Here is a 24,130-nt window from a genome sequence, read left to right on the forward strand (position 1 = left end):
GATGAAGCTTGCGTTGTCAATTTTGTCCTTCATAGTTGATACTTTTGGATATTGTTTAAGAAGTCTTTTCCTATCCCAATGTTACAACAAATTATTTTTTCCCTGTAGATGCCTAATAACTTTACCTCTTACATGTAGGCTTCTTATCCATTCTTAGGTAAATTTTATATTTGATATGAAGTAAGGAAAAAATGTTCTGTTTCCCCCCACACACTGATAATCAGTAGTTCAGCACCATTTGTTGAAATAATGATCTTGCATCCATTTAATGGCCTTGAAATCTTCTCAGAATATCTGTTCATGATATAATCGTGGGCCATCTCTCCAATATTTGACCTAGAATATGTAATGTATACCTTTAGTAGATCATCACCTTCTTTACCTTTAGGGAGCAGCGCATCTGGATTTGAGATGATACTCATTGTCTTTCCAATTTTAAACATGATGGCAGAAGGGGGAAATGGGTAGTTTTTAATTTCCTAAAGAGGAGAAGCATGGTGGCAGCATGCCAAATATCTTAAGCTGGCTGCTTATTTGGGACAAAAATGTAGTTACTGGAGTTTGAGATTTCATTGCTAAATAATAACATTGAAAAATAGTAACACTTGGTAAGGGCTGGGGTTGTGGCTCAGTGGTAGGGCACTTGCCTAGCATGTGTGAGACACTGGGCTCAATCCTCAGCACTACATAAAGATAAATAAATAAAAAAATAAAAGTATTGTGTCCATCTACAACTAAAAAACCCAACACTTGGTAAACACTTATTGTGTGCTAGGCATGCATCTTAGTCTGTTTTGTGCTGTAGTAACAATGCCGGAGCCTGGGGAATTTTCAGTGAATAGAAATGCATTTGGCAAACTGTTCTGGAGGTTGAGAACTTCAAGATCAAGGAGTCACATCTGCTGAGGGCCTCCTGCTACATCATCCCATGGCAGAATGGCAGAAGGGCAAAAGGTACACATGTGTGACAGAGTGGGCTTGTAACAAACCCACTCTGGCAGTAAGAACCCACTTTCCTGGGGCCGGGGATGTGGCTCAGTGGTAGAGTGCTCGCCTAGCATGCATGAGGCACTGGGTTCCATCCTCAGCACCACATAAAAATAAAATAAAGGTATTGTGTCCACCTACAACTAAAAAATAAACATTAAGCCAAAAAAAAAAAAAAAACCCACTTTCTCAGTGACAACCCACTTCCACAACAGTTACCTTTATCCAGTCACCATGGCCGTCCTCACAACCTGTCATCTTTTAAATATCTCACCTCTCAACACTATTGCATTGGAGTTAAGGTTTCAACACAGACACTTTGGGATACATTGAAACCAGAAACCATAGCAGCGTCATTCTAGGTGATGTGTACTCATTAATCCTTCTGAAAGCCGCATGAGGATGTAGCATTATTGTCAAATTTCTTTTCTTAATGAAGAAACCAGGGCATAGAGAACACAAGAATTGGTTACTTAGCAGCAAGTGGGAGTGATGAAACTTGACCCAAGTTGGCTGCTCCAGCACCTACATCTTTAACTTTCACCTCCATACTCTTGGAGAAGACTGTGTGGGACCTTCCAATTCTCAATAGTTCCATTGCTTAAGTCAGTGACTCGCCAAATGTTTGTTTAAAATCTGCGTGTCCTTTATCTATGGCCGTAGATAGTTCTTATCTTCTGGGTGGGGAGAAGAGGCTGAAAAGGTTGGCAAGCAGCATAAGCTGCCTGCAGACCTGTGGGAGCTGGTGCACCCAGCCCTGCCACTCCTGACACCAGTCATTTAGGGGCACCTGCTGTGTTTTCTACAGTCAGCATGACCAGAGCCAGACATGAGAAATTCCCTGCCCCTAAGAGGCTATCATATTTCTTGGAGTTTGGTGGCTTTACAACTAAACTTTTATTATCCTCATAATAAAAAAGGAAAAAAAGTCTTACAGTTAGCTTCCTGTTATAATGCTGAAAGTAGTTTTAAAAAGTTTCTTTTAACTGAGTGAGGGATCTTGTAGAGTCTTTGATATTGTTGAATACTCAATTTGTCCCCCAGCAGTCAGGGATGCTTCTGTAGGAAAAACAAATAACTGAAACTACCACTCCATAATCCCAGGTGAGGGATTAGATACAAGTTTCTTCACCAGTGGGTTGCCACTGATGTATTTTCTCACACTTTCTAGAGACATTCTGTTAGTCACAGAAGAGTGTGTGGATATGGTCCAATGTCAACGGAAACATCATACTATTGGGGGGATGGAATATCAGTTATGTTTGTGTTGTAGATAAAGAGCCATGTGAAAGGAAGCTATTGTGTTCGGAGCTTTATTTTGGAGTCGATGAGAAAGCAAAGGAACTTGCCAAAAGCTAAAAATGAAGCATTTAGTTAAGCTGCTGCTCTTCTCGTCTTGGAGGTTGGAGTTTGTGTTGTAGATTGTATTTCAGCCTGATGTACATTAAACCAAATGATCTGCTATGATCTTGAGGCTGTTTTTTTGTTTGTTTGTTTTGTTTTGTTTTGTTTTTGGTTGTTGTTGGTTTTGCAGCTGGTTCTAAGAGCAAGTTTGAAGTATTTTCACCAAGAAAATTTCATGATGGAAAATTTGTCTAAAATCTAGTCCTTCTTTTAGGTAAACTAAGAATGTATCTGGAACTCTTGTTGAATGGGTGAATTTCATTTGCTATTTGGGATGGATTCCTATGTGTGTTTGTGTGTTTGTCTAGCAGGAGGGAAGGGAGCAGTTTGGATTGGATCCTGTCCAGATGTAGGGGCCCTCAGAAACCAGGTACTTGGTAATCATTGTTCAAGGGATGGGATGATCAAAGTGGACCTGGGGATGTCTTTGTAAAGAAAGCTGAAATCACTTAGGGAAGAGGATGTTACCTGCTCTTGTAGCTGTGCTATCGGGTCCTGGGCTTCTGCTGGATACTGCTAATCTTCTGCCTTGTCTATCCTCCCCCAGAAGCACTGAACTCTCTTAGGACCATCCAGGCCGATTGTCAGTGTTGATTTTCACCTTCTCAGTTGTGTATTTTTCTTGTTTCTCTACTTGTTGAGAATCCTGTTGTTTTTCTATAGAGGGCTTGCACACTATTTATAATTTTTTTGATTTCTTAGAGATATTTGAAAAATAAAAGGTCACAGTGAGAGGGCTGGGTGTGTGTGGCCAACCTAGTGCTTCTCCACTAGTATTCTATTATTGCTTTAGGATCAAGAGTTAAGGCTTTGGGGCATATACTTTTGAAAATGTTCTAAAATGTAGCAAAATGCATTCTATTTGAACCATATATATAAACAAACATCTCTGGATGTTTTGTGTAATACTAGACATAAAGTTTCCTCCAAAACCCGACTCTTAAAATGTGATCATAGTGATCCCTAAAGAAGGGACTTGACCATGCTCAAGCTGTTACCACTTAGTAGTGCTTAATATACATCCATAGTGCTCACTATGTACCAATCACTTTTAGTAATATTTTGTTACCTGTTTAGTCCCTCTAATTGGTATCCGTAGGCATTTAACAGATGGAGAAAATATCAAGTTGGCTTTATTTTATAGAAGTATCAGGTAAGAGAGCTAGAAGTTGGCCCTGGGCAGTCTTGCTCTAGATCCTGTGCTTCTAACCACTCAGAGGGCACACATGTTGCTACATTATGGGCCCTCTGTGTTATTTATATTTCATGAATTCAGAGTTTGTGATATTTGTAAGAGTGTTGGAGAAAATAAAAAATGAAAGTGATATTTTATGTTTGAGGAAATCGTTTCTAACTGCAAATGCTTTGGGAACACCTGTGGACATGTGAATAACATCCAAAGCCTGAATGTATCTTCTGTTGAGTGTAGCCCTCAGGGAGGAAGTGGTATGTGAGTTCTGTAAAGAGGTGGAAACTATTTTTGTCATTTGAAAACATAGTGCCCGCAATATACAACTTTCCTTTCTAAGGAGAGGCTAAAACAGAATATACTTATAATTTTTTTTCCTGTGTAATGATCTACTTTTTTTTTTTTAATGACTTAAATTTTGCAGAAATTTCGGAGTGCTTCAGTTGGGGCTGAGGAGTACATGTATGACCAGACGTCAAGGTAGGTAAACCAGAAGTTGCACCTTCATTAAGGATCCTTTAACTGTTCCTGTAAGTTACACTTTTGAACAATTTTTTCTTTGTGTACTTTCATAGAACAATCTGATTTCCTTTGCCTTCCATTCTTTGCTCTGTGCAAATGAACTTCTACATCATTATTTCCAATCTTGACAAATTACCTTCCAAAATATGGAAATGCATAGATGGTTTGTGTGTAAAATCCAAAGCACTGTGTGATTGGCTCTCAGTTCAGTCACTTGGCCTGATTTCTCTTCTGCTGCCACCATTGTCAGATGGTTTGAGCAGGTCTCTTAGACCCTCCCAAGCTATGGAAGGAGGAAGGTGGGCTGAATCCAGAGTTCTTACCCTATGTTCTGGACAGCCTGGGGGGATATGAACCTCTGCAATTATACTAAAAGTTGTTAATGTTCATATATGACTATTTCTGGGAAGAGGGTTCCAAGCTTTCTTTATATGTTAAAAACAATCTTTGACCCAACTATCTAGGTGACCAGTAGCTTGTAATCAGGTCTAAATTTGTATTATTTTATGGTACTGTATCATAATTGTTCTTTTGGGCAAAATATCACGGCAAATGGTTCTGTTGTAATTGATTTATTTCCCATATGCTCTAAGATACATATTCTGGAATTTGCTTAGCTCATTTGCTTAAGCCTCAGATTTTTATCATATAAGAAGAGTATTATTTTTTCCCCTTAGAATTCTTTCTCATTATAAAAGTTAAAGTACAAATAAAATAATATTACAGAAGTAGCTAACATAGAAGGCAATAGTCTCTCCTAATCCTTGCAAATAGGTCATTTTAAGAGAGAATTTGAGAATCACCTTTGCACCCAGTCTTTTAAAGACTATGAAATGAAAGGACTGAAAAAAATACAGAATGGAGAGTGCCAGATGATTCAGAAAATACAGTGTTTGTAGCTGTGGCCCATCCTACAGTACAGCAGAAGCCCACCCTTTCTTCCTTCTTTCCTTCCTTCCTTCCTTCCTGGGGGTCAAACCCAGGCTCTCACACATGCCAAGCAGGCGCTCTGCCTGGGAGCCATATCCCTAGCCCAGAAGTAAATATTTCTCAGTGAACACGTTAAACAAAAAAGATTGTGGTCACATCTATTGTGTTCATTGTAAACAATTGATACGTTCTTCAAAGTTGGAAAAAATTGGTGTTTTTGTTTTGTAAATTACATCTTTTAAACAATGTTAAGGAAACTGTTTTAAGCAAGGATCTGCAAACTTTCTCTGTGATGCACTAGATAGTACACATTTTAGATTTGTCAAGCTATAGTGCTCATCACAACTAAGAACTGCAGTTGTAGATGAGAGCAGTCTTATACAATACATAATCAAATTAGTGTAGTCATGTTCCAATAAAACTTTATTTATGCACACAGACATTGAGCAGCTTGTGGTCCACAGATCATCATTTGAAAACCCCTGATTTAGAGTAGCTTTGTTGTAAGTTTTTTTGCAGATTTCAGAACAAGAAACAAACACAGAAAATACTCCCTGTTAGAGAACTAGATTCTCAATAGAATGTTTGGTTCTGGATTTTCATATTTCAAAATATTTTTTTTAGAGAGAAGAGAGAGAGAGAGAGAATTTTTTAATATTTATTTTTCAGTTTTCAGTTTGACACAACATCTTTATTTTATTTTTATGTGGTGCTGAGGATCGAACCCAGCGCCCCACGCATGCCAGGCAAGCGCGTTACCGCTTGAGCCACATCCCCAGCCCTCAAAATATTTTTAAGTGAAATATAGCTATTGGTAATATCTTAGTAAGATACAAAGAAGGTTAGGCAACCTGAAATGAACAAAAGCATTCATATTTTTGGCAAGTGGTTAGGATAAAAGTGGCAAATTCTAACAATTGTGAAGTTTTAGTTGGCATTACCTGAATGCCAACTAAGATATACCCGAGGTTCTCTGCAACAAGCTTGCCCAATTGGCCAAGCACACCCTGGACTTTCTCCCCTTCTAAACCATCTGTTTTATGGAACACTATTAGAAATGTTGTATACATTATACCTACAATGACCTTTGGTCTGGTCTCATCTCTTTTGCCATATGCTATATTTTGTCTCTATTTAAAATAGAGTAAACTTTGGTTAATATTCATACAGAATGCTCTTGATGTGGAACAGGTCAGGAAGGTAGAAATGTCTAGGGAACACATCTGACCACTGTTTTCTGTTCACAGCGGCACATTTCAATACACCCTGGAAGCCACCAAATCTCTCCGTCAGAAGCAGGGGGAGGGCCCTATGACCTACCTCAACAAAGGACAGTTCTACGCCATAACACTCAGTGAGACCGGGGACAACAAATGCTTCCGACATCCCATCAGCAAAGTCAGGGTATGGGCTACATTTCTCCAAATGAAGTACAGAGAGATCAGATGAGTGAAATAGCTACCTCACAGCCTGTGGAACAGCATGGGAAAAAAATTCCAAAATAAATAGTTCTAGAACAAATATAAGAGAGTTGGAGCAAGAAAACTTATTGGCTAGTTCCTCGTTTTAATCAGTAACAAATAAACCCCAGGGAAGGAGTGTGGTGGAACAGGCTTTCTGACTGTATCCAGGGAATTTTCCTTCTTTCATTCCTGCCTGGATGCTGTATGTTTGTTTTCAATTGATCTTAATTTTTCAAATAAGTAACTGTAAATCAGGACATGTCTGTGGGTGAGACGAGATATTGCTTGATGTAAGGGAGAAAGAAATTAATTCTGAGTCCCTGGGCCCTTTTCAACTTTGTTTGGAAGCCTTCTGTAGCCCAGGGCTTACTCAGGGTTCAAGGGATGAGGCCTGATCCCCACCAGGAACAACCTGGGGGAATTTTCAGGTTCCTGTGTATTAGTCCTATTTGTGAGAAATGAAACTGGATCCCTAACTCACTGCTTTGGAATCTTGCCAGTTTCTGGTATGCTCACTACTGCCAAGAAGGGTAATCCTTGGTAATCCCTCTCTACTGAAAAGGAAAATTATAGTCAAGCTCTGAGAAGAGGTTGAAGAACTCTCCCAGTCTGTTGTAAAGTAGACTTTTCTGGTTTGTTTTAAAATGCTTTATGCGGTTGTATCCATGGTGTCCAGCTCCCCTTACTTTGCCTATAGCTTCTTCCTGATAAGCTCCTGGGAATGCTAGCAGGGGAATAGCATGGCATGCTTAGAGCATGGTGCAGGCCAAGTTTACTTCCAGCACACATGGGGCCAAGGTCTCACACAGGGGCTGAGGTCAAAAGGTGTCCAGTATGCTATGTGCATCAGGTGAATTAGAATGCCCCACCCCTGTGGTCAAAACCATGATGGAGGATATACCATGACAACAACCACAGCCACAGTGAGTCATACAATAACAATGAAGAATTATTGAATATCTTTCATGTGTTGCACGACTAGTAACTCACTGAAACTAACAACAACCCTATGACAAAGACACTATATTATCATAGTGTTACAGATAAGGAAACTTGGACTTTCAGGAGCTGGTAAGTGGCCAAGGTTACAGGAACCTAGGACATATCCCAGGCCACCAGACTCCTGAGCCCACCTCTCTGAATCACTAACATGTGCTGTGTTGAGCAGCCTAGGTTGGTGAAAAGCAGAGAAATTTCATCCTGGTCCATCTCTGGATATTGAACTTTGACATACTCTCACATATGGGTGTCTGAGAAGAAGATGACACCGGATACATTGGCTTTTCTTTTTAAAAGTCTTGTAAATTCCAAGTAAGAATTTAGTTATATACATCCTCTTAATCTCACCATCACCATCATCCTGAAAAAATGGTGGACGATTGATATTCTAAGGCATGGCACCAGTATGGAGTACAGGGACTTTTCCAAGAATCCTACTTTGTGGGAATCATAGAAGTACTTTAATATGAAAAATATATTTCCTTTTGTTCTATTTTGGCTAAAATGAGAATCCCTCCTTTTCTTAAAGATTTCACTCTAACTTCTAATCTTGGTAGTAAAGTGGTATCTCTCAGAGTACATCTTTCTCACCCAGCCCCTCTGGGACAGCAAGGAGTCTAAGGTCGAAGGAAAATACTTGTAATCTTCCAGAATTTATTTCCAAGAATAGTGTAAAATTCTGAATCAAGGCATATAAACTTGATGATAACAGTTTCAAACTGATTTTTTTTCTTTCTTACAGAAGAAATGAATTTTTATACCAAGAATGCGCCATTACTTATGCTAATTTAATCTTTTGCTAGGGAAAAAATTACTTTAAATGTTATTTTTATTTTGGGCCAGAAATAAACACCAGGAAACCACACAATAAACTTCTAAGTATATATAAACACATTTGTGGAAGAACAAGGGCTGGCTGAGCTCAGGGCTCATCACACAGTGAACAGCTTCCCCTGCAGCCACTAATCCTTTGACACTCTTGATGCTTGTGAATTCAAATGACATGGACACATATTTCTAAGCTAGTTTTTCTAACAAGCATCTGCTGTCTTATATAGAACATGTTCATATGTCCATTAGGAATGAGCTGGGTTTTGAGTTGACAGTCAGCCACCAGCATGAATTTGCTGTCTATTGACATTTCTCGGGTTCCAGAGCTACAGTGCTGAATAGCAGACGTTCCTGACCTTGTTGAGTTCAAAGTCAATGGGAAGACATTGCCATTGGCTGAATAATTAAGTAAATGATTACAAATGTGTCAAATACTACAAAGGAAAAGTTTCGGGTTTTTTTTTTTTTTTTTTTTTTTTTTGTGGCTAAGGATTAAACCCAGGGCCTTGTACACACAAGGCATGTGCTCTTCCACTAAGCTACATCCCCAGCCCAAAAAAGTTCTGAAGGAAAGAGAGTCAATGAGTTATTCTTTTGAATAGTCAGAAAGTGTCTAAGAAGTACTTTGGATATGGGATGAGAGGAGAAGCATTCCTGGCACTGTAGTTTCAGTGTTTTGATTGTTTGTTTTGGTACCGTGTCTATTTTGTTTATTTTTGGTGCTATCTTCCATTTCATAAATGACAGTGAATTTATGGGTGTTTAGTTAATGAGGCTGCTTGTAACTTAGAACCAAAAGGGGTTTTGGATTTTTATTTCTTCAAGATATAATCAGTTTCTCAAGCTTATTTTTCAAGTACCTCCCTGTTAAATTTAAATAGATAACATATTTGCCCTTGTTTTTTTGTTTTGTTTTGTTTTGGGTACTGGGGATTGAACCCAGGGTGCTTAACTACTAAGCCACATTCCCAGTCCTTTGTTTAAATGTTTTATTTAGAGTCAGGGTCTCACTGAGTTGCTTAGGGCCTCACTAAGTTGCGGAGGCTGGCTTTGAACTCGAAATCCTCCTGCCTCAGCCTCCCAAGCCTCTGGGACTCTAGGCATGCACCACCGGGCGTAGCTGCCCTTGCATTTTTCAGCATATGGAATATATGTAGTTTAACTCTGTGCATCAATAGGAATTCATCTTTCAGCATTCCCCTCATTTCCTTAGTATTTCTCTCATTACCTCCCCTACTCCAGCCCAGGCACTAAATTCGGCCAGAAGTGGATGTTGCTTCTTTAACAATGGTCCCAAATTCTGTTTTGGGATACAAAATTTCAAAAGTATGCTTATTTACAATATAAGAAAAAAATATTTTGGTGTTCTGGCTGACCTCACGGAATAATCAAAATTGCTATAGGATTCTCTTTTTTTCCCTTTGTGTGGTTCTCATTTTCCATTTTTTTTTTTTTTTTAAGTAAGCACATTTAAAACAAAACCATCCATACAGCTGAACTCGTCTGGGCTCTTCTTGCTTAAGAAACATACCTGTGCTAGAACTTCTGCAACAGGGGACCCTCTAAGGCAACAGAAGCACTGGGCAGAGAGTAACCTCTCCATTCTCCCCTCTGCAGAGTGTGGTGATGGTGGTCTTCAGCGAAGACAAAAACCGAGACGAACAGCTGAAGTACTGGAAGTACTGGCACTCTCGGCAACACACAGCGAAGCAGAGGGTCCTCGACATTGGTACGTTGGTCCTGACCTCCTTCGGGTCTTGATACACTAAACTTTGTGATGCCAAGGGGGGGCCCAGCACTGGGATCACAGCGAGGACCCTGTAGCTTTTGTGCCATGCCAAGCACCAATCTACAGCCCTCCCCTGTGTTAGTACAGTTAGCACAATCAGCCTTAGAAATTAAGAGCCAAGCATTTCTCTCCCCTGAAGGTCAACCATGGCTTGGATAATAACAGCAGTACATCAGATTTGCAAGAACCATTTGGGTATCTAAAACACATTTTCATGCCCTCCTTGTTTGAGTCTAGGCAATCAGCAGGTTAGATGAGCTCTTGTTCCTATTCCCCTGGACATGACGAAGATCAAGCCTATGGCCCTCTAAGGCCCTTGGCAAAGTTTTAAGCAAGATCTAGGGTCTGATGCTCTGTGCAGTGTTCCTTCCACATCCCACACACTTAGTGCAGGTAGTACTTGGTGGTCAGGCTAATTACCACTGAAGAGACCTACTCTGCCAAGGAAAGAAGGAATGTATGTGCCAAGTTCATTGTCTGGAGTCTGTACACTCCTAAATATAATGTCTGTTCTCTGGAGACCATAGACCCCTGGACAGTGTCATTATCCAGGGTCTATATAGAAAGGTAGAGCCCATGCCAAGAAATTCAGTGGAAGGAATTCATTGCCAAGGTTGGAGAGGCTGAAGGCACAGTGAGGCAATCCTGCTATTACCTGTTGGGCTGGAGAATCAAAGGGAGGTGGTGGTGGGCGTTGGGGAGCCACCCAACAGGAGCTGGGACCACAGAGGGAGCAGTTTCCCATTGGGAGGCAGAGCCACAGAGGAATCGCTGCCAGAGACATTCAGTGCCAAGAGGGAAGAGAAGAAATGCCCTGGCTTCCCTTGTCTGCTAGTCTCCTGCCAGTGCTTCTCATAGACCACATTTAACCCAAAGCCAGCGGGCATATGACCTTAAAAAATGCAATTTTTAGGAATTGACTTCTGAGATACAGAGCCAAGTAGGGGAAGTCAAAGCATGGATTTCAAAGGTCTCCAAAAGTGATTGAAAACACAGCCAATAATGCAAGCATTTGTAAGTATTTTAACATTTTAGTTACATGCTACTTCCATAAGAAAGAAATCTTTTCTCATATTCCAGGCTTCATTGCTCCATTTTGAAAACCTCGGGGCTACAGTCCCCATGAGTGTAGGCACAGAGAAGGTTTCCATTGTGCTGGGCATCAGAAGGCTGAGCTGCTAGAAGGATACTTTTTTTGATTTCTTGCATAATGTATTGAAGGACTTTTCAGACCTTCCCTCTCAGTCTTGCTAGAACCCCTTGACCAATGGCAGAGTTTGGTTAGTGACTAGGTTAAGGTTAGAGACTCAACATAGAACATATTGAAACTAATTATTGTTTGTCCTACAAAATAGTAAAGCCACTCCTACCCCTCATCAAACACACACACACACACACACACACACACACACCTGTGATAACTAGTCAAACATATTAATCTAATGCCCAAGGAAACAGGTCTAGAGAGGCTCCCTGACCTACTGTCTCATATGACTTGTCCTCAGTAATTAGTATAAGTGCTGGAATAAAAATACTCTTCCTGCCCTGGGTCCCTATATTAAATCTAAGACTGAGATAGGGGTTTGGGGAACTTGCCTTAGCCTGCTTTGTAACTAGTCTGCATAAAGCAGAGGAACAATTTTATTTTATTTGAAAAGTTAGCCTTATAATTATTACCCAAGAAAACGAGAGGAGCAATTAAATAGAAATTTGGGCTAAGTTCAAGTAAGGCAAATAATAAAAAGCATTTTACTGGCATACCTGTTGATTCAACGTTGATATTGTAACAGAGTTTAGTTTTCTGAGCCCAAGATGATTTCTCAGCTCTGGTAACCCTTCAAATCTTCTTTTATCTCTCCTTTATCACCTCTCATCTTCCTTCAGACTTTTCTCCCTTATACAACCCATGTACATGTGTGAAAGCACACACATGCACATGGACAGAACAAATGCTTTGTCTTTGAAATCTGTGACTTTTAATGAGGAACATCATGAGAAGCTTCCCACCAGAGACCAAGGTACAAAGCCAGTTCCTTGAATTCAATTGGTGCAAATGTTTTCTGTGCATAAATGTTTTCTGTATAACCTTAACCTCAACTTGACAGCTGCTCACAGGGTGAGAAAACGTGCAAAACTATCACAGAATTCCTTATAAAAGTCAAGCCAAGTATCCCTCTGCCAGGGTTGTAAACATGTTTCTAATACAAAAGAGAACTGATATTGAGAGGCCTTGTACCTGGGTACTGTGTACCATCATCCATGGGAACTCAAGTGTGGGAGGAAGAACAGCCCTAAGGCGGCCCCCCCTGTACTCTACCAGGAGTCTGGCAGAGGATTATCAATGCCTGCTAAGTGTGCAGGAAGACCAGAGAGCACGTGTACCATACATGAGCCAATTTTGATTGACAGACTTCTAATGGCCAAAAAAAGGAAGGGAAAAGTTTGAAATTATTTGATGAAACTCTTTTTTAAAAAACTTCCACGAGGCTGGAAATTGAAGTCAGGGCTCAGAAATCATAGTTTCCTTATCTCCTCTGGTGTCTGTGGTCAGCAAATTCAACTGAGCCATCCAGGTGGTGACCTTAAGCTGGAATTAGAGTCCAATTTGGGGCCTTTCCTCATCTCCCACACCTAATCCTCTGAGTGGCCCTCAATGTGCTAGCCAGGCTCTGACTGCCAGACCCTGGGGGAGTCCTGTCTTTGGTTCCCTGCAAAAGAGAGCAGGGTTCTGAGGCCCAGGGCAGAGGGAGAGCTTGGAGCCTGGTCTCCAGATTCCTATGGCTTGAGTGAAGATTCCAGGAGACTGTCTCTGCACTTATTCCCTTCTGCCTGGGATGCTGTTCACACTGATACTTAGGTGGCCTTTTCCCTCATTTTTTTCCAAGCCTTGTCACCAAGGTATTCCCCTCACCTACACACCCTCTTCACTCTGTAGCTCCATTATCTTTAACTTCAGGGCACTTATAACCACCTGACGTGTTATTTATTTATGTTCATATTTCTTCTAGTTTTGCTTCCTGCTACATGGTAAGCTCCATGAATGCAGAGCTTTCTGTTTTGTCCCTTGCTCTAGTCTCAGTACTTAGCACAGCACCTGCAACATAGTGAGTGTTGGTCAGTATTTCATAAATGAATGAATAAATGAATGGATGAATGTGGGCAGGAAACTCTGATTATGCTGGCAAAGGATGGGCCTGAAGGAATGAACTATACCTTAGTAACATCTACATTGCCTCCTGTGTTTCAGGCTCTAGAAGCATCATCCATTAGCATTTTCTCCTTCATCCTCAAAACAACCATGATGGGGTTTAAAAGCTGAGATGGTGAGGGGTAAGAATTTTACCCAAGATTCCACTCTTGGTAGATAGGGTGGAAACCCAAGAATGCCAGAGTTTGTTCTCCTCTCTCAACCATATATCACTTTTGTATCTGAGCCCCTAGCTAGCTCCTGACACCCCAGGCACGTGTTATGTGCAGAGGGTCTGAAGACATTCATTAATTGATGTCCTGCCTTTTGCCCTTACCTTCCAACACTGAGAACATTTTACAATCTGGGTGGTGAAACTGTTAGCTGCTTGCTACTCATTTTGAATTTCCAAAAAGCTAGTTCAGATATGTGGTTCTTAAAGTATTTGGGGGTGGGGAAAGAAACATGAGTAATTATCTCTGATAAAAGTAAAACAAACAAACCCAGGCCCAAGTGAATTCTGCTGCTTTTCAAAACACACAAGCAAAGTTCTCCATGGCTCACAAGTTCTTTCTTGTAAGCTTCTTGAATAATAGCAGTTACTCAGGGTCATAAATAAGTTCATACTCTGCAGCCCAAGGGATATTCCTGGGTCAATTATACCGCCTATGTGGAAAAGCCACTTAATTTTATTTGTAGTTTGTCTCTGAGTATAACAGCCCCATTATACTGAGACACGGAGTTAATGATGAGCCCATGTTTATTAACACCAGTTTGGGAAAATGCATACATTCATTCTGCAAGCATTTATTGAGCACCTTCTGTGTGCCAGGCCCTTTGTTAGGCACTGGTGAGTAAAGTGGGATTAGCACAGGGCCTTTCTCTCAAGCTGCTCAAATCTAGAGGTAAAAAAGATGAACAGCTAAAATGTCAAATGGTAAGAGGTAGCACAGAGGAACTCTTCCCAGAGAAGATGTTTCTGGAAGGATATAAAAGGCTTATGAGGTCCAAAAGGTAGGGGAGCAGTGGTGCTACAAGCCGAGGAAGTAGCACATGCTGGGTAAAATGATCAAGACAAAAAAATAAAATAAAATAAAAATGAGATTGGAAAATTGTTTCAAGTCTAATAAAACTGTTAGCAAAATTGGAGGGACATGAACTACCAGGCATACTAGTGAGAATTCATTGAGCCATGCAGAGCGGGAGAAGGAAGGAAGTCCCAAATAAATGAGATTGGGAAAGGGCTTTCTTTTTGGGAAAGGAAAACACAGCTTTGCTGATTGGGTGGGTGTGGCACCCAAAGGGAAGGGGCTGGAGACCTCAGAGTGACAAGGATGTGAAGCCTAGATGGAACTTGTTGGTCTCCAGCTCTGAAAGGACCCCTGTGTCGAGCTCTCTTTATGCAGCACAGGCTGAAGTCTTTGGGGCCAATGCTGGCTGTCTGTGCCCAGGAGGGCCATACACTTGGATGGCTCCTGATGTTAGAAGGTCATTGCCACTTCTATCCTGTTGGCAAACCTCAGAGCTGCAGGTTAAACATCAGGGTCATGCTGGTTCAGCTCCTTTGCAAACACTAACTCCAGCATCTTTGCAGAGGAACCTCACTGAGCCAGATGTTGAGGGTAAATAACCTCAGATCTTCTTGTCCTCTGTTGCGTTAACACTGTTTTGGCTCCACAAAGTCTTGTTTTGTGGCTTTGTAGGGGGATATAGAAGTGTGCATGCACTTATATTCCATATTAAGGTTTAACATGTTTTTTCTATTATTGAACAAAGTAGACTTTGAGATTCAGGAATACATAAGAGAGGAAACATAGACATTGTACCTACATATTGCCATTTATCTAAATGGCTGTGGTACATTTGTGCCCCTGTCCTCCCAGAACTCCTGTAAGGACAGATGGTGGAAAATATGAGGGGTAACAGACAAACAGAATACTGTGATGAAATTTCTATTTAATGAGTTGTACCGAATTTTAGAGGCTCTGGATAACCTTTGACGATGTATGGCAGGATTGTAATGGGATGATCCTGTATTTTAAAGAGGGGATTCTGGGCCAGCCAGCGGGAGGGGATGCAGTGGAGTGGAGACTGGCAACCTGGAGGCCAGTGACAGCCAGGGGAAGGATCAATATGCAGAGGCATGAATTGTGAAGGGGGAAGTACAAAGTTACAGCAGATCGAGGGACAAACCATAGGAAGGACAGACACTTGCTGACTGGCTGGCTTTGGAGATAAGGAGAAAGTTCATGAAAGGAAAACACAGCTTTGCTGATTGAGTGGGTGTGGCACCCAAAGGGAAGGGGCTGGGGAAGCAGCATGGCTGGGTCCTGGGGGAGTGGAGGTGGACCAGGTCCTGAGCTCAGTGGGGCATCTGTTGATTTTGAAGCCTCCTCCACACCTAGACCAAGATGGCAGCCCTAGACTCATTTGCATGGTGGAGTTACCCAGTTGGGCCCAGCATATAAGCCATCTGAAAAATATTTGAAATGAATTACCAATCAAATTAAGACCTGGATTAGATATTGAATCTATTCAGTGTATCATTTCAATGCCACTCTCTGGGGGTGGGTATCTTTCAATTTGTTACCTTTCAAGTGGGAAGGCAAATTAGAAGGGGCTCAACAACTAATATTAACTTCACAGAGTGAAAGCCAGAAGCTATGATAGTTAATTTGTTAACATTTATATATCATTTCTCCTTTCTGAACAGAATTCCCTCACTACTTTATGATGCAGATGTTCCAAAATAATACACATCATAGTATGTGCAATTTCAGAATTACTTGATTGCCCATTGGGATTAATGAGACCAGTACATCATTATTTTTCACTTATAGCTCATGTTACCAAAATTGGTAAGATTTTGTAGTTAATTGTGAAACCAGTGGTATGCTCTTTGTTCAATCTCTGACTTTAATTTTGGTTCACCGTAATCTTGCCTGTATCAAGATGTATTAGTTATTTGGTTACATTAATCCTTTAATTTTCCGTGGTACTTAGCTGACAATTAACTTCATTCTCAGTTATTAGCATGTCATTATAGGATTTTTGTCTGCATCTTAATACAAATGTGTTTATTAAGAGCCATTTTAATATCGTGCATTGTTGATAGTAGTTTTATATTAAAGTAATACTTTCCCTGAACACTTAAGTTCCATTGATATCAAACATTTCTCCAAGTTTACTTCTCCATGTTTCTCCTTGAGGGTCCAGAAAGCCTTTGGAAAGATTCTCAAACAAGAGCTCAGATGACCACCGTGAGACCTTGGACTTCTTTCTCTTCTGGAGTCATGCTCTCCTCTCAAGGAATTGTGATTCAAATTAAGCAGCACAGTTTTCCTGAGATGTCTAGAGGCAGCTGGCTTTCTGAGTGACCTTCGTTCCTTCCTGCAGTTTTTATAGGCAGTTCTGGGCTGGGCTCCTCTGAGATCTGTGCAGAAAAGGAGGAGGTGGGAGATTTGAGGTTGTGTGTGGGAAGAGGCAACTATGGTCTTTTTGGAGGTCAGGTGGCCAGATTGTCAAGGAGTATGAATTCATGGCCCAACAGGCCTGGGTGACAAGAAAGAGTCCTCAGCAGTCCACTACTCTATCACATGGGTTTTCTACCCTTCTATTAAGCTTAGCTCTCAGGGGGCCTGCACTAGCCCCAGACTTCCACACACTTGCTATCTCCCTGCAGAATGGAAAACGTGGGTCTTCTCTCCTTTAAAAATAACTCAATGGCTGGATGCGGTGGCACATGCCTGTAATCCCAGCAGCTCTGGAGGCTGAGGCAGGAGGATGTTGAGTTCAGCAACATATTGAGGCTCTAAGAAACTCAGTGAGATCCTGTCTCTAAATAAAATATAAAAAAGGGATGGGGATATGGCTCAGTGGTTAAACACCCCTGGGTTCAATCCCCGGTACCAAAAATAAAAAAATAAAAATAACTCAAGCAAATGGAATTTTATCTTCTGATATTTTTCTAGGCTATTTCCATACTTCTTAATAGACAGGATAGATATTTGATAAAAAGCAAGATAGCAAGAGCCCCCAACTTCCAAAATGAACTCTGAGGCCTGTTGAGAGTTCAGGCTACGAGCCAGATAGCAAAGCTGTGTCCCTTCTTCCCCTGCAGAACCAGGCAGGTGGGCACCAGGAGCTCCCAGATTCTTCCCTCTCTCACCAGCTCTCACTGTTATCACCTTCACATGCAGCGTGAGACGTGCTCTGTTTTATAGGGAGGCGCCGAAGCCACGGTTACCGAAAATTCCTTCAGTTTTGGTTAGAAAGCATTTATGCAATAAAAGCATGGTAGGGTATGAAGGTTAAGTATCTCAAAGCATTGTAAAATGCAAGTGTTCTTTAAAGTTTAACATTTGTTCAGGCAGAATAATAATAATTTTCAGTAATAACTGAGCCATTTATTGCATGCAAGTCTTGATATGAATCTGAGAAACTGATTCTGTTGAGGCCAACACCTGTGTAAAGAGAATCATTTCCCTGTCAGAGTGAGTGACTAGGGTGGCCCTAGGGTTCCCCCTGCTTCCCTTCAGAGAAGGGTCAAGGTCAGGATGGAGTCTGTAGATCACTCCTAGACCCTGGAGTCCCTCTCGAGTTATTGCTGGGTCTTCCTCTTTGCTACACTTCTGCCCTACACCTAAGCCATTATTCAGGTCTTTCTAGTGTGATCTGTCTTTTACTAAAATTTCTTAACGTCACATCTATAGGAGTCTGTTCACCCCTTGCTATGTTTTCCTAGTAACTTTGACCCCTCCTTTGTTCTTCTCTAGGACTCTCAGGCCTAGAACAGCCCCCTCTCTTCCCTCCTCCTTCTGGAAGACATCTCCCATCTTGAGACCTTGTTCCCTTGTCCCGCTCTGGGTGAGATCATTCTGGTCTTCCCAGGTAGAGTCAGCTGCTTCCTCATGGGCTCGGGTTTGTATCTAAGCACTGGCGAGTTGCCATGTTTCACTTGGTTTATCAGTTTAATTCTCTCCAGCCACTGGGTCCAACTTTTTGAATAGAAGGATTTCTTTTTTAACTTCTATATGCCCAGCACCTGATGCAGAACTGGGCGTAGAGCAGGTAGTTGTTCAATCAGTGTTTAGTGGCTGATGAACAAAGTGCTCTGGGCAGTTTTATATTTAGGTGACAATTATGGTAAACATGCCTATTTAACCAGGAAATCTGGCTGGTGTTGAACTCTCCCCTTTCATACAGAAAGACTTGTTTTAGGTAGCATTTTTCTGGATGCAAATTGTGCTTGTGGTACTTTATTTTGCTAAAACATCAGCAACTCTTAAGATTTAATTGCTAGCACAGAAACATAATGTATATACTAATAAGCGAGAAGGGTTTTCTTTTTTTTTTTAATCTTAACTAGAAATCATTACTATTTGCCCAAAGCAAACAAATGAGAAATTGTTAAAAAACAAACTTTAAAATAATTGTAAATTAAAAATTACAATGAATGTAGTCTTCTATAACCATTTTCCTTTACTATTCTTTTCTGGTAAGGAGTTTTCCTACTCCTGGAAATATTAAGCCCTCGGTGGTTAACCAGAAGGAATGTTCCAGAGAGTACTGAAGCATGGAATGGAAGCTTGAAGCCCTCTTTAAGATTGTTTTATTGAGAGGGCTGAACTGCCCCATAGAGATACTGGTTTAGGTGGTAAGATTTCAAAACTAAAGCACACATACACACACGCTCACATGATAGACCCACCATGTGTAGTTCTGTCAAATGCTATATTTCCTATCTTCTTCTTTTTTTAACATTTACCAGACATTGTGCTGTTTTCCCCCTAACTGATGGACCTTTTTCTATATTCATAGTTATCACACTGTGTTTTCATCATATAATTTGTACTTTTAAATTTGATTTCTTTTTTTTTTTTTTTTTTGGCTTGGAACCTAATTATTATTTTTTTTCAGAGATGCATTTAATGAAACCTCAGTTATCATGGTAGCCTATATTTTTAAATCATTGCATTGACCTAAAAATGACAAAAAAAAAAAAAAAAAAAACCCTGAAGATACAGCCTGATAGTTTTGTGAGAATAAGATGATTCCTGAACAAAAGTATAGAGTTAGTATTTTTAGCTAACCTTCAGCACTTTCTGGAAGCTTCTCTGACCCTGCATCTTTCAACTGAAATGAGTTTATATCTTTGAAATAGCCCCAAGTGCAAAATTAGACAAAGTTAGTTTTCCTGCTTTGTTTACAAAATCTAAACAGCAAGACTAAGTTTTTCTAAAATTAAATTAAACTCTTTGAGGTTGTGGAAGCCAAAATAAGATGAAATTAATCTGACGAAAACTCTTTGAACCTACTCCAGGAATGTGGAGCCACCAGTTGTGTTTCAGCTTTTGAAAAGATGAGTATTGAGGTAAGCCAGGGCTTAATAGGTGATTGGTCTACATCCTGTGAGGCTGTGCCATAGCATCTCTGTTTTAATGATAGGACACCAGCTTAGAGAAGTCCTGCAGCTTTTCCAAAGTCATGGCCAGTTCAGGTGGCTTCTACCTACTGTCCCATATGCTGTGGCCAGCATTAGAAAGGTCAGCTGGAGCTGCAGCTTCTTTCCTGTGAATGACATATTTATCTTATTGAAGACATATATTGAAAGGAATAGAATTTCAGATTTGAAACAATATAGAGATCCTCTAATATAATATTAGAAATGACAGAATATTGTAAAAGCAAACAGGAATAGCAATACAAATCATTTACATAGCACCTAGTGAAAAAAACAACTTTTCTAATTCAATCAGTTAGATCAGTCGTTTCAGTCCCTCAGGCCACCCCTACCTTTACATCATGGGACAGATTTATGTTCCCATGTCTGCCCACTAGTTCAGTATTTGTGATAGGGCAGCCAGAGACCATTGGGGAGGTAGAAAATGGAGATTCAATCTTAATATACATTGAGTCTCTGAAAGAATTAGGCTTTTGATTCAAGTTTAGTGAAAGATAATCCATTTGAAGATTGACAGGACTTATAATACATCTGTGTATGGCACCACCGATGACCAAAAAAGTCATTTTTATTGTTTAAATCTATTCAGTCTGCAACTCTCAAGCATGACTATCTATGTTTGAAATTATTTCTGACACTGATGGTTGTTAGACACCAGGATGGGCTTTTTAAAAAAAAATATTTATTTTTTTAGTTGTAGTTGGGCACAATACTTTTATTTTATTTATTGTATGTGGTGCTGAGGATCAAACCCAGGGCCTCACACATGATTGGCGAGCACTCTACCACCGAGCCACAACCCCGGCCCCCAGGATGGGCCTTTGTCAGACTGTGGAATGTCTTACAGAATACAATTCTTGAAATTCTTACTAATAATAGAAAAGCACCATCAAATTGAGGAAGAGTTCCAATTATATTGTTTTAAGCAAGTGATACTGTTTCTCCAAAATATCATCTGGGTGGGAGGAGGTTAGGGAGTTTGTGGTAGAGGGAGCCAATGATGGTTGATTAACTACTTTGGAGGTAACTGCTAATCCCATGTGCCCATAACTTCTTGTCTTCACACAAACCCCCAAGGTTGTTGGTGTGTCAAGTGATGAAATAAATATTAGAAAGCCAGACTAAATCATGAATAGTTCATGCCGAATAAAAGTATAAATTATTTACCAAAATACCATCCATATCTTTATTCACTCAGAAAATTCTTAGAAAACACCGGTTTTTTGTTTGTTTTATTTTGTTTTTTGTCATTTATGAACTAACTTTGTGGACCAGGGATGAGATAAAATTAAATCTCTCTAAGTCACATGAACTGATGGGAAGAGTTTAATTTCAAGCCTATCCAAGTTGATTAGATTCAAAGCTATAAGCCATGATTCATGTACACATGTATGTATAGACACATGCATGTGCATTTGAGTGTCTACACATAAGGTATGAACCATGTGGAATTACATTTGTGGGTGAAAACAGCATTCTTTTAAAAAATGAAATCAAATAATATTAAAAATACTAGCATACATGAAATATAATGGATTACAATGTAAAATGTTTTTCTTATTTTAAATTTTCATTCAATAAAATTCAAAATCTTTAACATTGGCCTATATAATTCCTCCTCTAGAAAAACAGAGAGTAAAGCAAACACAAATAAAATACTGGGTTCGCTTAAGGAGCAAATCCCCAAAGAGATGTCATCTTAGATGATCTCTGTGAGGGTATTATTAATAATAAGTCATGGAGAGTGCATAGTAATAATGCTATTGATTATGACAGCTTTAATAATATCGAAGCCTTGTTCTCTGATAGTTGTGTATTATGAACTCACAATTTCAGTTTCCATTATTTTTCTGGATTATTTACCAAAAAGTGCTCATTTGAAAGATTATATGTCACAGAAGTCAAAAGTTCCAGCTTTGTGTATAGAAAGAACTTTGTAGGTTCCAATCCCAGCTGAGTCTCTTATAAACTGCTGTGGTTTGAGCATGTCCCCCAAGAGTCCATGTTGGAAACTTAATTCTCCAATTCGTATGTGAATAATATTTGGAGGTAGGGCCTTTGGGAGGTAACTAAGATTAGGTGAGATCCTGAGAGTGGGGACCCCTGATGCATGGGTGACTTTAAAAGAAGGGTCACCTGAGCCAACACGCATGCTCTGTCTTACCATGAGATCCCGTGTGCTGTGTCTTAAATTAGCAAGAAAGTTCTCACCAGATACCAGCCCCAAGCTCTTGGACTTCCCAGTCTCTAGCACTATGAGCTAAATAATCCTCTATTCTTTGTAATTTTTCCATTCAGTGGTCTTCAGTGATAACAAACAAAAACAAACAAGATACAAACTGTGGGGGAAGGGAGGTACTGAAAGTATTTGCTTATTTTCTAGTTTAGGTAATGGGGAAAAAAAAAAAGAAGAAGAAGAAGAAACTGAGTTGTCCCTGGTAATGTTTGTGAAGTGTGTATATTTAGAACAGGGCCTATTACATACTTAGCCCTCAAAAAAATGGTATCCATTTTGTTTGGCTCGTGGACCAGGACCAAACAATGGAAATGCATTTAGGGCTTCTCAAATGTCAGCCCACTAAAGGACGCCCAGGTTACCTCTGGCTTATAGTGCTTTAACATTATAAGAAAATAACAAGGGCTGGGGATGTGGCTCAAGTGGTAGCGCACTCGCCTGGCATGCGTGTGGTCCGGGTTCGATCCTCAGCACCACATACAAACAAAGATGTTGAGTCTGCTGAAAACTGAAAAATAAATATTAAAAAAAAAGTTCTCTCTCTCTCTCTCTCTCTCAAAAAAAATAACAAGCTCTTTAGCAAGTTCTTGTGAGTCGCTCAGGTTTTAAAAAGCTGTTTCTTCAATTTTGAAAAAACAAAACATAACAAAAATCTTGGAACCCACTTAGATTAGGGTTTTAGGGTTTATTTATTTCACTTATTTCAAGTCAGAGAGAGTGCTCCTCAGATGACCCTCTAGTTGGTGTTTGAGGACAGGCAGGTTCGAGTTAAGTGGGGGCCAGGATTGTTCCCATCATCCACTATGGACAAGCAGCTTCTGTTCTCTTAGATATTGTTCCTATTTTGTCAATGAGGAAATACAAGTTCAGAGAGGTTTGGTTAACTCCCTGAAGGTCCACAGGGTTTGGCGAGAAAAGGACAGAAAACTAAATCTAGGTGTGTGTTTGCACTGCCGATATACTTCTCCCTTTGGCTGCCACCCTGTAGATGGACTTGTGGCACTATGACCCCAAATACCTAAACAGGTTTTCAGCATTTTTAAAAAAAAACATCTGCATTGTACACACTGAATTGGCAATGGTGCTCGGAGCCATTTCCAGCATTCCAGCATCGTTATTTTACTAGTCCAGGCAGAATCCATACCTTTCAGAAGAGAAGCAATTTTTATATTAATTACACCACTCCTTTTAATCTCCAACAATATATACAAAATAATTAAAAGGGGCAGTTATAATTTACCATGAAGCTTAATTAGGGTAAAGAAACTAGCATTTCCTTTGACAGCATTCCAGCATCATTCTTGCTTATACAATCAGAAGAAAACCCAGTCTTCAAAAGTCTGAATTGACAGACCTATTAACAAACCACTGATTACATACAAAAGATAAAAAATAAAAAGATAACAAAAGGATTCTCTATCATCTCTCCTGTAACAATTAAAATAGAATTGAATCCAATAATTCCTGTTCAGAATCTAACTTGCCAGAAATATGCACGGTGAACCTTGCACTCGTGTGAGCTTAGCAGCCTTTTTATGAAACAGTGTAAAGTTCTTCAGCTTTTTCCAACCCTGGTTTTCTTAGAATAGCTGCCTTTTTTTTTTTTTTTTTTAAGGTACTCGGGATTGAACTTGAGGGCATTCAACCACTGAGCCTCATCCCCAGCCCTATTTTGTATTTTATTTAAAGACAGGGTCTCACTGGGTGGCTTAGTGCCTCACTATTTGCTGAGGCTGACTTTGAACTCTTGATCCTCCTGTCTCAGCCTCCTGAGCCACTGGGATTATAGGTGTGTGCTGGCTAGGACTGACTTTTTAACTTTTCTCTCAATCTTCATGTGCTAGCAGAATGTGGAGATATCTTCTTGTTTGCTCCACTTACACAGCTGATCCAACCCTGCCCTCCTTTGTCAAGGAATTTGCAGTGGTCCAAAAATGCACTCTCTTTCTGCCTCATGAACTTGGTTTTTCTCAGTGCTTCTTCACAACTCAGTTGCATTGAAGGTCATGCTGTGGTGCCAATATCTGATGACAATTTATTGTTTAATTTGCAAGCTAAATATTGGCAGTGGTTTACAGTATGGCCTTTGGCATCAAACAGACTGGATTCAGAGCACAAATTGGCTTGTTA

General features: G+C 40.1%; 1 protein-coding gene across 4 annotated transcripts in view; it reads left to right on the plus strand.

Annotated features, from left to right (window-relative positions):
- The window catches only part of Grhl2 (grainyhead like transcription factor 2), a 144,730-nt gene that overhangs the window by 54,854 nt on the left and 65,746 nt on the right, over positions 1 to 24,130 (plus strand). For all 4 annotated transcript variants that reach the window (XM_015486346.2, XM_048801931.1, XM_048801932.1 and 1 more), the window contains exons 5-7: positions 4,005 to 4,060; positions 6,280 to 6,436; positions 9,943 to 10,054. In XM_015486346.2, the coding sequence (XP_015341832.1) occupies positions 4,005 to 4,060; positions 6,280 to 6,436; positions 9,943 to 10,054 (325 nt within the window). The remainder of the gene's footprint in view (positions 1 to 4,004; positions 4,061 to 6,279; positions 6,437 to 9,942; positions 10,055 to 24,130) is intronic.

This window comes from Marmota marmota, unplaced genomic scaffold (genome assembly GCF_001458135.2).
Source record: "Marmota marmota marmota unplaced genomic scaffold, marMar, whole genome shotgun sequence".
In the NCBI taxonomy this organism is placed as follows: Eukaryota; Metazoa; Chordata; class Mammalia; order Rodentia; family Sciuridae; genus Marmota; species Marmota marmota.